This window comes from Melanerpes formicivorus, unplaced genomic scaffold (assembly GCF_026170545.1).
Source record: "Melanerpes formicivorus ecotype bairdi unplaced genomic scaffold, bMelFor1.0.p_v2 SCAF_33, whole genome shotgun sequence".
NCBI classification, from domain to species: Eukaryota; Metazoa; Chordata; class Aves; order Piciformes; family Picidae; genus Melanerpes; species Melanerpes formicivorus.
In genome coordinates, this window is record NW_027142385.1 from 3,326,028 (window position 1) to 3,340,405 (window position 14,378).

Here is a 14,378-nt window from a genome sequence, read left to right on the forward strand (position 1 = left end):
TTCCAGATCTCTTAATGCTCCATAGCCCTGGAACAGAGCAGTAGCATTCACACTTTGACTTTGACTTGCTGCACCAGGTCAACCCCAGCCAGTGAAGGTGTCCTGTTTCCAGGCTAAGCAATCAGGAATCTTCAGAGGTAGTCTTGCCTGTTACAGATTAATTATGCAGTAACCCTTTTGTGGGAAGCTCTTTTCCTGGCTTCTGTCAGCGGCCTTTTATGGTTTATCTCCTACTTCCATCACACCAGGCAATTGCATCTGCATAAATGTTGAATTCCTTTTAAGTGCAGTGCCGCTCATCTTGTGCCTTCAGTAGCCTGCAGTGCTCCTTGCCGCAAGGGAAACTTTGTCTTGTGGAGGAGTGGATTTCCTACAACTGTTTCTTACATTTGCTGCCTTTCTGCTTTGTTGAATCCCCTTTTCCTGCTGCACAGGGAGTAGCTGCTTGTGCTCTCTTTGGCCACCGCGCTCTTTAAGGCCTCTTTCTGACGCAGTTTATAGCGATGGCTTTTCCTGCTTTCTCTGCGAGTGTGTCTCTTCTTCCAAAACAAATCTGCATGTTGTCTTCCCCCCAGAAGTGATGCATACACATCTCCCCATGTCCATTGCTCTCAGTAGGGGAGAATCAAGGGAACGTGTCTGAATACAGTTTGTAGCCTACAGCCACAGGGGAGGTAAAAACTCTGTGATCCTCACAAACCCGCTTCTGGCAGCAGAGCCGTGGGAGCCTCTGCTCCTATCTCCCAGGGACTTAACCAGCACTGGCTGCTCTCACAAAATGCCAAGCTATATTCTGCTTTTAACCAAGATGTAATTTCTGAAGTTACCTTTCTCTGATTAGGACAAGTTGCATCACGAGAATTATTTCTTAGACAAAGGCTTTTGTCTCGCGCTATGGCTCCAGAGGAGCAATAGCAGCCCTGACTGCTCTGCCCCTTTCTCCTCCCCTCTTGTTGGTTCTGGTACTTCAATATGACACTGCCACTGACAGACTCCAGAGTCAGAGCTGCAGGAAAGAGAGAGTTGGGACAGTTGGGGTCTAAAAATCCCAGCCTGTCACCACCAGTATGGTAACCAGTCAGGGATTTATTCAGCAGCCACTTCTAATTTGCAAACCTCTTCTGCTGATTACACTCTTTGCTGATAAACCCCAGCAGTGATAGATAGTGACAGAGAGAACTGAGGTTCAGACAGAACATGTTTGTACCTTGTCCTTGCAACCAGTGACCTGGTTTGTCCTGCTGAAGGGTGCTTTTATAAAGGAACCACCATAAAGCACCTCTATTCATCAGGGGATGAAAAAGCTGCTCTTAGCATGCAAAGGGCTTTCTCCTGCACTATTGTGTTGGTTTTGACTAAATGTATACCATGTAGCAGTGACTCATGGGGGAACACGTCTGGACACGGCAGGGTGTTTACCTCTTGGGTAACTAAGCCTACTTTTAGCAGCAGGGTTGACTTCAGGCAGCTTATTTACTGAAGGGCTCTTCAGTGCACTTGAGCCAAATTGCAGGGATGTTACATCACATGATATTAAAGAAAGTATTCCAGAAATGAACTTGGCCTCTTGTGCAGGTTAATTTGCTCTGTAAAGACTTGGCTGGTACAGCTATATTGTTAAACTCTCCTGGTTGAAGCAGGGTTGATAGTGGCAAAACCATGGCATTTAACTGACAGCAGTATGTCTTAATGGGCCATAAATCTGCCTCAGAGGCAAAGAGCTTTACCTCTGCCTACAAGTGCACATCACTTGGGTTAAGGATGTTGTTCCTAGCCTTGTGTTGGTTCCCTTCAGGGTTTCCATTTTCACCATCCCACCAAAGCCCTGGAGTACTGAGCTGACCCATGTCTTGATTTTTCTGGGAGGCCTACGTGTTTGGGTGGGCTTTTTTTTGTTTCAAAAAGTAGCTTGCTTTTTTCTCTGTAAGAGCATCTTGTTTACAGACCCAGCTTTCTTGGAGTTGCAGCCACGTCTTGTACCCTGTGTGGGTAGGGATATCAGCAGAGTTCTTCTTGCTGCAGTTTATGTCACCGTCTTTCCTTACCAAGAGTTTATATTTAGTCAGCAAAAGGCAAATGTGGAATCCCTCAGGATGCCAGCTAACACTTAGGGGATGAAGAAAGTTTATAATACATCAGCAGTGGATAATCAGTGACTCTTCATCTTACATCTATGGTCTGCCAGAAGGGGAAAGGCTTAGAAAGCCTGTATCATGATGGGATAGAGAGGCATGCACTGACTCTGAAATACAGTGGGTTGATCTACCTTAATCTTGTAAGCATCTGCACAGAACAAACCTTAAAGAGCTTTTCTGCAGCATTTGGAACTTTCTGAAGTTTTAGTTCTTCTGTCTGTTACAACCACAGGGGAAAGGTGAATTGTGATTTGTGCAAAGGGTGAGCAAGCCCTGGGAGAGTCAGGATTTTTATTTATTCTTTTTTCCCCACCTCTTTAACTGTTTAACTTTTGTGTGTTTTACTGTGCTATTGACTTGGTATTTTGCCTGAGCGTCCACTCCCTCCGTGTCCTTCATCCTATTTGGAGGTTTCTCAGCTTGGGTTTGCTCGTCCTCTGTAACTCCAGCTGACTTGGCTGGAGGTGTAGGTAAGAGTTCACAAGCCCTTCTTACTGAAGTTGTCCCCATGCCTGCTTTACACATAGAGAACATTTGATCAAGTGGTCATAGCTGTGGAAAATTGGATCTGAAAGGTATTCATGCCCAGAGTTACACAAGCTCTTCAGTGTTCTGGGTGTGAACTGCACGATGGCCCAATCTTCTGCAGCGTGGATCAACCACGGGAGCAAAAGGAACAACACAGCTGAGACAAGCAGGAGAATGCAGCACCAACATACACTGGCCTGAGTGTAGTAGCTGGTGTCTGAGCTGGGCAAACTCAAGTGAGATCTATCTCAAAGGTCTTTTCCAACCTGGTCTGGTCTTATTCTGTTCTATTCTACAGTGCAGAGTTGTTCTTGTTTCTTCTGTAACTGGAATCCTTGTGAATTTGCTTAAGAGAGGGAAGCACTGATGGTGGGCTTGGCAGCCTGGCACATGGTTTGCTCTTAGCTAATCCAGCTCCAACGTAGTCTATCAGAACAATAGAAGTAGGAGTTGGTGTGGTGACTCAGTGTATGATCAGCGTTCCAACAAGGCAAATGCGTCTTTCAGCGTTCGATGCGCACAGCATTACAGCCTTGTGTTTCTCTGCCTGAGTCATCTATCCAGTTATTCCCTTCTTTACACTTAAGAGTTTGGTGGTGCTTTGCTTGTGATGTTTTTGCTCCTGGAACATGCCCCTGGCCTGTGACCAAGCAGAGCTTCGTGCTCTGTAGATGTGGCAAGAAGTCCTTGGATGTGCGCTGCTTTGGCTTGCTCTGTCTTCAGCACAGTGTGTAACAGTAGATCTATTGCGCAGCATTTACTGTTACAGTCCCCTCTTGTCCTTGTTCTCCTGATGTCTGCCTCTTCTTCTCTGCTTCAAGATGACAAAATGTAAATTAGAAATTCCTCAGGGCAGACTGGCTCTGCTGGGCATGTCCTGGCTGTACAGTGCCATGTACATGTCCCTTGCTGCTCAGCATTTGAGTCTGTTAGAATGATTTCCCCTTGCCTTCTGCCTGCTCCGCCCTTGCTTACCTTTCCCAAACTCATCTGACTTGTTCTATAGCTTAAGTTTTAAAGGGCCATTATTCTGTAACTGTCTTGCTCCATTTGGCACTTTTTTCCTTTATGCAAATTCTGCTGTAGCACTCTCCATAGGCATGCTGCATTTTAGTAACTCCCATTGTTTTTGTGTGGCATTTTTAACATCATGTTGGGAGATGCATCAAGCTTTTCAGATTTGGACACAAAGAATGGCTGGAAATTGTTTCTCTCTGAAATAAACCCCAATCCTAGGTTTTGGAAGCCCTGGGTATACTGGAGGGTGTGGCTGCCCAGTGCAGTGATCTGGAGTACATGAGATGGGCTGCATTGGAAAGCCTTTGCCTGTGGGACATTCTGGGTGAGGTGCTGGATTTCATGTCTGTCACTTATAAAAGACATATGTCTGGGTGCATGTGACTGGAGTCCAGACATAACTGAGTTACTGCCTTTCAAAGAAGCTGTTAATACACAACAAGGAATGCTGATGCTGGAGGGTTTTCTACTGGTGACTGACTGCCATCCCCATTCTCCACTAGGTATTATCTCTCCCTGGCTTGTACTGGTGCACCTTTATCAAGATTGATCACTGCCGTGGAGGGAACTGTAATGTGCAGTTCAAAAGCTGTGCTGCTGCGGAAATAGGCTTCTGCTGGAAACGAGGTTAAAGCCATAAAAAGTCCATTGCCTGCCTGCTAGATACCAGCTTATTCCTAAGGAGGATTTCAAAACCATTGTTTCTGTCCTGTTTTCATTTCATGCTGCCTCACTGTTTTTGCTCCAGTTCTTTTCCTCACTTGCCTTTCACATACTTAGTGCTGTCATCATAGTCCCCTGTCCCCCAGTGAAATGTTCTTGACTGTTCCTTACCTTGGCTTCTCAATTGTGGCTAAATTTTCTCCCATTAGCTTTTTTTCTTTCCTGTCTAGTTGCTGTTAATCATTTTTCCTGTATTTGTGTCTTCTCCATTCAAACAGGGATTATGCAGGCTGTGCTGCTAACTGTGTAAGTGGAATCTGGTTCCCTGAGCTGACTTTCCCCTGCTCTTCCTTCCTCATTAGATCTTCTCCCACCTCCCCAAGTGCTGGCAAACAGCAAGAGTAGGTGGATGTCCATCTCCTGGAGTGAGGCAGAACTGAGCAAGCATGATGAAGCCTTCCAGAAGTACTGGAGCTTGCCATGTGCCCCCTAGAAAATGCTGTGTCGTGTGGATGCTTCATTTCAAAAGCACTGATGCTCAAATGTGGCATTTAGAGAGTCCAGAGGGACCTCTCCTCTGGTGTGAATGGAGAACAAACTTAGCAGGTGTAAGCTGATGCCGAGAGGGAGCTGTGGCTAGGTGTCCTTCTCTGTTAAGGGCCTTTGGAATGGGTTTGCTGGGGGAATCCAGAAGTGAATTTTGCATGTAGGTGGTAGATGTGATGACCCTGCTACTCAGCCCTTGCTTAAAACACTTGCAGTGAAACCTCCAAATAAGACTTGTTTCGCATGACAAAGGCTTCCTTAGTTCTCTTGGTAACACACTCTGCATCATCTGTCTCTGAGCCATTTTTCCATCATAACTGCTAATGTCTACTACACAACAACCAGCACTTGTCAGCTGGAGAATACAGAGTTGTTTGCAGTGGGGGAGACATCCAGCTCTTTGGTTGGCAGTTGTTCTGCTCAGTGATGTAAGCCCAGGCAAAACAGAGTAACTTTATTGTTGAGTGCTTCTTGCAGCAGCCCTTTCTGTTCTGGTCAGGGAAGGCAGAACCCCTCCGTGTAAACAACTAGCTGTAAAGCTGTGCACCTCCAGGTTAAACTGCCGTGGATTTCCATGCATCCTGCATCTGGATGAGGTTCTTTCTGATCCTGCATGGTGTTCCCTGAGGAATATGGTGTGTCACCTCTCATTCCTAGGAAATAATAATAATAAACAACCAGGTTGGAAGAGACCTTCAAGATCATCGTGTCCAACCCATCAACCAATCCAACCCACCCAAACAGCTAACCCATGGCACCAAGCATATGTTTCCACTGAACTTCCCAGCACCTACAGCTGCCTCGTGTTTGCCCCTTTCTACCTGTGCTTGGCCTGCATGAGCCTGACAAGAAAGGAAAAGATGGCAGCTCTGGGCTTTACTGGTGTGATAGATTCCCCAGCTGCTGTTTGCTGTGAGGTCTGCTGATGGTGCATCTTCTTTGCTGCTGATCTCTCTCCTTTTCCTTGCCAGGCATCAGGATGGCAAAGCCTTGGAGCTGCAGTTTTCTTTCATAATAGATGTGCTGCAGTGAAGTGCCCTGTCCTAAGCCCATTATTTGGGGGTGCCTACAGGTTCTGGATCATACATTTAAACCAGCTAATGGCTAAATGCAGGCTTGCTATACATGTGTTCAGCCACCTTTGTATTTTTCTGTGCTTTCTAGGCAGTGATTAGGCTGTGTTTGTAGCAGGCCCTGCTGTGTCTGTAGGATGGTACACATTTTGGCATGCTGCTAGCACAGTGGTGTGAATGCCAGTTACTGACCCAGAAGCTTAGAAAGTCAGTTTCAAAACAGGTTTTTCAGGGACTTTTTCTTTGCCTTTACCAAAGGTCTCTTCCTACAGCTTTGCACTTGATAACCTGGTTAAAATAGTAACTGTCTTCTCTGGAGTATAACACAGGATCATTCCATCTTTGCCAGGCTAGGGGTGTGTCGGTGATCCTGCTCTAGTTCAGCCTTCAAAGTACTGGGGACAAGATGAGGCTGTCTCAACGATGGGTCTCTGCAGCTGAAAGCAGAGCTGTGTAAAGAAATGCTGTAGAACATGCCCTGCAGATACAATCTGCTGGGATAACTTGATTTTCCCTCAGCTCAGCCCACTCTGACTGAGAGGATTGTGCCTGCATCACTGAGGCTGTTACCTTCCGCCCCAAAAGACCCACTGCTGGCATGTGCCAGGCCCCCTTCGAGAGCTGCTTTTCAGTGTCACATTAAATGAATATAAGCTGGGACTTTGTTCCTTGGCCTCTTTAAAATGGTGGTGTCTTTCTTGTGCCTTATCAGATCAGGATGTTGATTCAGTGATGTGCTCCTGCATGCAGTGGTGAACCAGGGAGGAGGGTGCAGAGCACCGTCTGCTGCGAGCAGGCAGGAGGATTAGTTCTGCTTGAAGGGTATGACACAGATCCACATCTGAGAGGGGGGACAGTGAGCATGTGGGTTGGGCATCAGAAATAGGAAAGCCTGCCCTCCTCCTTTGTGTGGATGAGGAGGAGGAAATCTGAATAAGAAGCTCTTTGTATGCGCTTATCTATATGGTGTCTCATTTAGCCTGAGGTTTGCCCACATCTGCTCCCATACATGAAACCTCAGACTGAGACACATTGCTCTACTGAAATGTTTGGCATTAGAAAGATATTTTTTGTTGTCACTGCCCTCCTAGCAAGCCTTTGGCCTTCGGATGTTTCAGACTTTTGACTGTCTTATGTGTGACTGCTGCCATAAAGTGAGAGTGGAACATCTGCTTTCCTAAGCGTTGCAGCGGGGAGGGTGTTTGAAGTGTGATACCCAGTTGGGCACAACTCAGCTTGCAGTCTGTAAATAGAAGGTTTTAATCTCTGTTCTGGTGTTTCATTAGCTAGGTTTTCATGTGGGGGAGAGGCCCAAGATAGCATGGGTTGTATACATGGCCTTTTTCTGAATGTGTTTGCTTTAGCTAACTTGCATTCATGGTGAGCTTTGTGGCTTTCTCCAACAGTGCTGCTGTTCACAGCTGGTGAATGTGGATTTTCTACAATCTGTTTGTTTCATGTTTCTCCACCTGTCCCCAGAGCTGCTGTAAGGCTGTGCCTTGAGACCCAAACCCTTGGTGGCCTCATTGAGCATGCTGCTGCTTCTGTAAAAGTAGGGAAGGCAGTGGGTCACCGCTGTGCATCGTTCCCATTACTGGGATTCAAGCTATCTATGGTGAAAGATCTTCTGATTGCTCTCTTTCTGGTAAATCTTCTCTCAAAGAGTAGGATGGTGGCTAGGGGATGCATTAAAGTGTCCCTTCTGGCCAGTCAAGGAGCTGGAGGTAGATGAGCAGCCTCAGCATTGGAAGAGCCCAAGCAGCTTTGGAACTCTTGCTTTTCACAAAAGCTGCTGCAGGATTGCATTGCCTTATTCAAAGCTCTGTAATTACTCTTCCAGACCTAAATATACCTCCTCAGAATAAGTCTCAAGTCAGAAGAGGGCAAAGCTTAGCTTGGCAGAGATTCAACCTTCTGGGAGGCTTCTTGCAAAATGGCACAGACAGATTTTTTAGGAGAAAACTTCAGAGGACCCGTTGAATTGGCACCTCGTACCAGGCAGCGCTCTGGGCTATTTCTGGCACTCCAACTACAGAGTAAAGCTTAAAATTAGACACTTCTGGGTTTAAGCTGTTAATTTCTGCTTTGCTTTTAGGTGCCTTGTGATTAGGATGGAAGGAAGCACGCCTCTCAGTCCAGCCCTCACCACACTTCTGGTGTGTTTTTGGTTTCTTCTGCGATGGTTCCTAATTGTACAGCAGGGAATATTCTAGGGCAACGTACAAATCTGAGGCCACTTTTTGTCTATTTTAGTGTTCTGTAGTTACCAGCTTGATGGGAGGTGGAGAGACAAAGCCCATCACTTCCCCACATGCCTTCTTCTGGAAATGTGGAACCAATTTCTTAGAGCCTGGCTTGAAACAATAGTGCTGTCACTTGCTTGTCTAATGGTACAGCTCCAGCACTCGCCCTTAAAAGCCACTCTTTAAAGTGGAAGGGAAAAAAAAAAGCCATGAGGAAAGTCATTGTTGAATGACTGTGAAACTTGTGACTGGAAAGCAGCTCTGCATTTTATCTTGTAAACTCCTTTCTGCCCTGTGCAGACTATTCTGAAGACACAAAAATCCCCCAGCTATGCATGCATCTGCAGCTTGGGTCCACGTTTGCAGTGGTGTGAGTAACATTACCCCTCAAATCCTTTCCCTAATCCCTTGTGCTATGTGGTATCTGCAGCAGCTTTGGAAAGCCAGTGTGCATCCTTAACAAGGGAAATTGTATCCTAGGCTGCATCAAGAGGAGTGTGGCCAGCAGGGCAAGAGAGAGGATTCTGACCCTTTACTCTGCTCTACTGAGACCCCCACCTTCAACACTGCATCCAGTTCTGGTGTCCCCATTCTAGGAAGGACACAGAACTGTTCAAATGAGTCCAGAGGAGGGCCACAAAGATGATCCAAGGGCTGGAACACCTCTGGTATGAGGGATAGACCAAGGGAGTTGGGGTTGTTCAGCCTGGAGAAGAGAAGACTCCAGGAGGAGCCTTATAGCTGCCTTACAATACCTGAAGGGATCCTACAGGATGGCTGGAGAGGGACCTTTCATAAGGGAGTCCAGTAATGGGATAAGGGGGATTGGTTTTAAACTGAGGCAGAGTAGGTTTAGACTGGATCTAGGAAGCTTTTCAGTACGAGGGTGGTGAGACTCTGGAATAGGTTACCCAGGGAGGTTGTGAATTCCTCCTCTCTGGGAGTGTTTAAGGCCAGGTTTATGAGGCCTTGAGCAGCTGAATCTAGTTGAGAGGTGTCCCCTGCCCAAGGGATGTTGGAGTACATAATCTGAGGTCCCTTCTGACCTGAGCCATTCTATGATTCAAGGATCAGAATATCTGTTAGCAGAGCTTGTGCTAACAGCAGATTAGCTATGAAGAAGCTCTTTATTCCTAACCTGTACTTCTTGACATGTTTTGAAGTAGTTTTCATTGGACTTAGAGGCATCCAGCAGATGCTTAATCATGGCTGCATTGTACTGTGGGTGAGAGTAAGGAAAGCTGCATGCTAGAGCAGTTCTTGATGATCCTCCTGGCCAAGTGGCTGCAGGGAGCGTGCCATGGGTGCCCAGGAGCTGGAGCTTAGTCACTGAAGTACTTGCCTGTGACAGGAGTTAGAGCTCTGAGCCACATTTGTGAAGGAGGTTTGCAGCAATGTGCTGTTCCTGTCGGATCTGAGGATCCCTTGTAGCTGCTTTCCAGCTGCTCGAAGCTCTGGTGTCCTTAGCAGAAGTTGCAGAAGTTCCTCTTTAAAGAAGACAGATGCTGCTAAAATATTTGGTGTTTTGGGCATCCCATGTGCCCTCCTTGTGTTTCTGAAGCGCATGTGTTTGCAAGCATTTTTCTGTTCTTTTGGATTCCTTTTTTTCTCTGTATCTGAGTTTTCTTTCCTTTAGGTGATTGGAGATACCAACTGTTAAGTCAGGTTTAAGGCACCTCACATCTGCAATCTGCACCTCACATCTGCAATCTGCCTAGTTTGGCTATTTAGTGAGTATTTTATTATGGGTTAAGCATTTTTTAATCCTTCTGGAAGTGTTTCTTCTGCTCTCTGAAAGAGCTGGAGAGTGGCATGATGAGAACCAGATCTCATCTTGAATTAATCCCAGATTCAAAGGTATTTTCAGCCCTTAGACCTCTCACTTTTTCAGTGACTTCAATAGCCTGAGTTCTGTCTGGAAGGAGTTAAAGTTCACTGCCTTGAAGGAAATGCTGCCTTCTGTTTTCCCACATTCTAAACAGGGATGATCAGCCTTTATCTGTATTAGAGGATTACAGGTTTCAGTTATTTGTCAGCTACCCCTTTTGTGCTCTCTCTGTTTGCCTTGACCAGCATATTCAGGCCCCTCAAAACAGCTCTCAGCTTTGCAGGGACCAGGATCCAGTCCCTGATGTCTGCCCTGTTGGGCTGCACACCAGCTTCTGCCCCTCCTTCCAAGGAGAGCCGAGGCAGTAACAAGGCTGACTGATCTCCCCTTTGCCACCAATCTCTCTGGCTTGCACTGTGCCTGGGTCAGATGGTGGGAAGCCTCCCTTTCCCTGCTAAAGCAAACACTTTATCAGGTGCCCTTGCCCCTTTGTCCTGTGCTAAGAGGAGAGATAAGAGCGAGATGCAAACTTGCTGGCTCATAGCTGTCAAAATGCCCTCCCTTCCCTCCCCCCAGCCTCATTACTTTGAGAGCTTAATAGGCTGAGGTCCAGGATCTGAGCCATAAACGGATCAGGCCCTGTAGAGGATCAGTGGGGAAACAGAGCCCCATGAAAGGATCCACACACTTTGTTTCCAGGCTTCTTTGAACCAGCCCCCTTTGAAGGGTGAAATCCAGTTTCTTCTGATAACTCTGCTGAAGCTGTAGCTGAAGCAATTCCTGTGCTCAGGAAGGCTTCTTCTCTTCCTCCTGTGGCTAAAGCTGGAGATTGGGGTAGGCTGGTGAGAGGCTGGGCAAGTAAAACCACCTCCTCCCTGGCTGGGATTTCTTTATGGTCTGACATCCCTGCCATGATCTGAAGCACAATGTTTGCTTGTTATGGTCCTGTCTGCATGCACTCAGGAGCATGTCCACGTGCACTTGTCCTCCTTTGAGCTGGCTGTCCTCACTGGCTTAGTCCCAGCGTAAGAAGCAGGATGGCTGTCTGGGAAGGACAAGCTGTCTGGGACAAACAGCATGTTTGTTGTACAGAGGCTGTACAAAGCAGACACCTCATAGGAAGATAAGCTTGCAAACCTTCAGCCCAGTTCAGTGACGGAGGCTGGCTCCATCCAGGCTGGACGATGTATGAGCTAAACTGGCTGAGCAGGAAATGTCTGAGAGCTTGGGAGAGTTCTGAAGGCAAAAGCTGCTGACGAGATGGTTTGGATTTCCTGTAACCACGGTGGATCTTACCTGTACTGACTGGTGAAAAGCTTGATGCTAACCCAACACCTTTGTGTGGTGCAGTTTTAGGTGCTGTGGACCCAGCTGTGTTGTAGAGGATCTTTGCAGGTCACATTGCAACCCAGCTGTGTTGTAGAGGGTCTTTACAGGTTGTAGAGGATCTTCACAGGCCACATTGCAACCCAGCTGTGTTGTAGAGGATCTTCACAGGTCACATTGCAACCCAGCTGTGTTGTAGAGGATCTTCACAGGCCACATTGCAACCCAGCTGTGTTGTAGAGGGTCTTCACAGGTCACATTGTAGCCCAGCTGTGTTGTAGAGGGTCTTCACAGGCCACATTGCAACCCAGCTGTGTTGTAGAGGATCTTCACAGGTCACATTGTAGCCCAGCTGTGTTGTAGAGGGTCTTCACAGGCCACATTGCAACCCAGCTGTGTTGTAGAGGATCTTTGCAGGTTGTAGGGGATCTTCACGGGTCACATTGCAGCCCAGCTGTGTTGTAGAGGATCTTCACAGGTCACATTGCAACCCAGCTGTGTTGTAGAGGATCTTTACAGGTTGTAGAGGATCTTCACAGGTCACATTGCAACCCAGCTGTGTTGTAGAGGATCTTCACAGGTTGTAGAGGATCTTCAGAGGCCACATTGCAACCCAGCTGTGTTGTAGAGGATCTTCACAGGTCACATTGCAACCCAGCTGTGTTGTAGAGGATCTTTACAGGTTGTAGAGGATCTTCACAGGTCACATTGCAACCCAGCTGTGTTGTAGAGGATCTTCACAGGTTGTAGAGGATCTTCACAGGTCACATTGCAACCCAGCTGTGTGGTAGAGGCTCTTCACAGGTTGTCAAGACGCTTCAGATGCCACATTGCAACCCAGGCGTCATTAAATAATAACTTAAAGAAGGTAATAGTTGGGATTGCTTTAGCTTTGTAGCTTTATTTGAAGAATGTTTTTGTTGTGGTTTTCTTTTACATTCATATAGAGAGGAAGTTCAGGAGAACTGTGTCCGCTGGAGAAAGAAGTTCACCTTTGTGTGCAAGATGAGTGCCAACCCAGCCACAGGACTCCTGGACCCCTGCGTCTGCCGAGTGTCCGTCCGCAAGGTGAGCATCGTCTGCCTTCTGCCTCGGGGAGGACTGCTGTTGGCCACCATGGGCACTGGTGTTGGCCACTAGCTGCTTATTTTTACCAGCAAGAAGAATTGCATGGGGAGTGGTTTGAAGGAAAGATTGTTTAGGGCCAGGATGTGGCTGGAATGGAGCTTCTCTCTCTCCAGCAAGAGTGCTTGATGGAGGGTGGAAGCAACCAGGGGGTTTGTGAAATCCTGAGAGCAGATTTTCCAGGATTGAGTAATGGCTTTCCCCCTGTTTCCCCAGCACACATAATAGCTGCTTTTCCTGTTTGTTTTGTCTCCCATTATAGGAGCTGAAGGGCGGAAAAACCTACTCAAAGGTAAGAGCTGAGAAAGGACAGAGTGGTGATGGACTTGTCTTCTGCTTTCCACCATTAGAAACCAGCGGCTGCTGTGTCAGGCAGCCTGCAGGGAGGGTCATTAGTTCTTAGTTAAAGCCTGAGTTAAGTGATCTTCCCGAAAAATTCAGCTTGCTGGGACAGGATCCAGATTGCACTGGATGTGGATTGGAGAAGGGGGTTGGGAAGATGATCTGCATGTCCTCAAACTTTGGGGAAGTTCTGAGTCAGATGTGAACTCTCTGGCTTCTGGCTGCGTCTCGCTCATAAAGACACAGACTCCAGTTCTTCAGAGCACAGCAACCAGCTGTGGCTGGGGTGGGCACTTCACTGCCTTGGGAGTGCAGGCAGAAACTACAGCAGAAATCTCTGCCCTCCAGCATGCAGGGGACACCAAGGCAAAACCTAAACAGATCAGTTAGGGATGTTAGCTTTGGTTTGTTCCCCACTGTGTTCTTGCCTGTGCTATGGGAGAGACAATAGCCACCCCTTTCTCCACTTTGTTCTGGATCAAGAGACAATGTTGGCTTAGAAGCTGAGCTCTCACAGAGCCTGAAACCATGTTTGTTTGAAAATAAGTCACTGCTGCTAGTTTCTAATAAACAGATGTTCAGGTCATGCATGACCTTGTAAGAATTTCTTCTGATCAGTACCTTTCCTGAGAGTGCAGAGGTGGCTGCCTTTGCAGGGTGAGCTGTGCTCATGCCTGTGCGCTGCTGTGCTGTGTAATAGAGAGCAGTGTGGCTGCTCACACCGTTCCTTTTTTGTTGCTAATTAGGTCATGGTCTCTGGGGCCGGCAGTTTCTTTTTCACTACGTTCAAGCTGAGGGGGAGGTTATGCCTCCATTCTGCAGAGCTGCCTGTCCAGGGAGGGCAGCATAGCTGCAGAAAGAGACACGCCTCTGAGACAAAGTAAATGCACCAGCTGGTTCCTTCCTGCAGTCCATCCTCAGGCTTCCCACAGTACTTGGAAATGCAGAATTAAAGGAAGCCTGAAGGCATGTCTTCGTGGTGGAGTTAACCTGGGCTCTTATTCAGGCTATGTTCTAACCTACTTCCCTTTCACTCAGTCTGCAGTTGTGTTTAGTGACATTCTGAAGGAGACCTACTTGCTCCAGCCCAGAACTGCAGAGCAAAGCTCAAGTACTTGTTACCTCTGGGGCTGGTGTCCTGCCTGGTCTCTTGTGAAGAACACAGGCATGTTCTTCTAGAGTTCAACAGAAGATGACCTGAGCATTTCAGTGGCTCAGCTGAGGAATGTCACACCAGACAGGGTGCATAAGCCTTTCAGTCTTGGCTTGTGGACCAAGCTTGTTCCAGGCAGGTCCTTGTGGCAGAACTGCCTTGGGATTCCTGATGGTTCCAGCAGCTGTCTGTGGTGTGTGTTCACGCAGCTGATTTTTCCCATCCAAAACAATGAGCCTTAAGCTTTTAAAATGGTATTTATCCATCTGCAAACTCCTCCAGCAGATGCAGAGGAGAAGAATGCACCTTGTGAATGGCCTCTTTAGCTGCTCCCCCTCCATCAGGGACTGGGAGTGATGGAACTGTTTGTGCTCAAGACAGAGTTTCCATCGACTCGTG

General features: G+C 47.3%; 1 protein-coding gene across 1 annotated transcript in view; it reads left to right on the plus strand.

Annotated features, from left to right (window-relative positions):
• Positions 1-14,378, plus strand: part of EEIG1 (estrogen-induced osteoclastogenesis regulator 1) — a 39,981-nt gene that overhangs the window by 10,399 nt on the left and 15,204 nt on the right. Inside the window, exons 3-4 of the mRNA XM_068155659.1 lie at positions 12,307-12,427; positions 12,747-12,776. Coding sequence (XP_068011760.1) covers positions 12,307-12,427; positions 12,747-12,776 — 151 coding nt within the window. The remainder of the gene's footprint in view (positions 1-12,306; positions 12,428-12,746; positions 12,777-14,378) is intronic.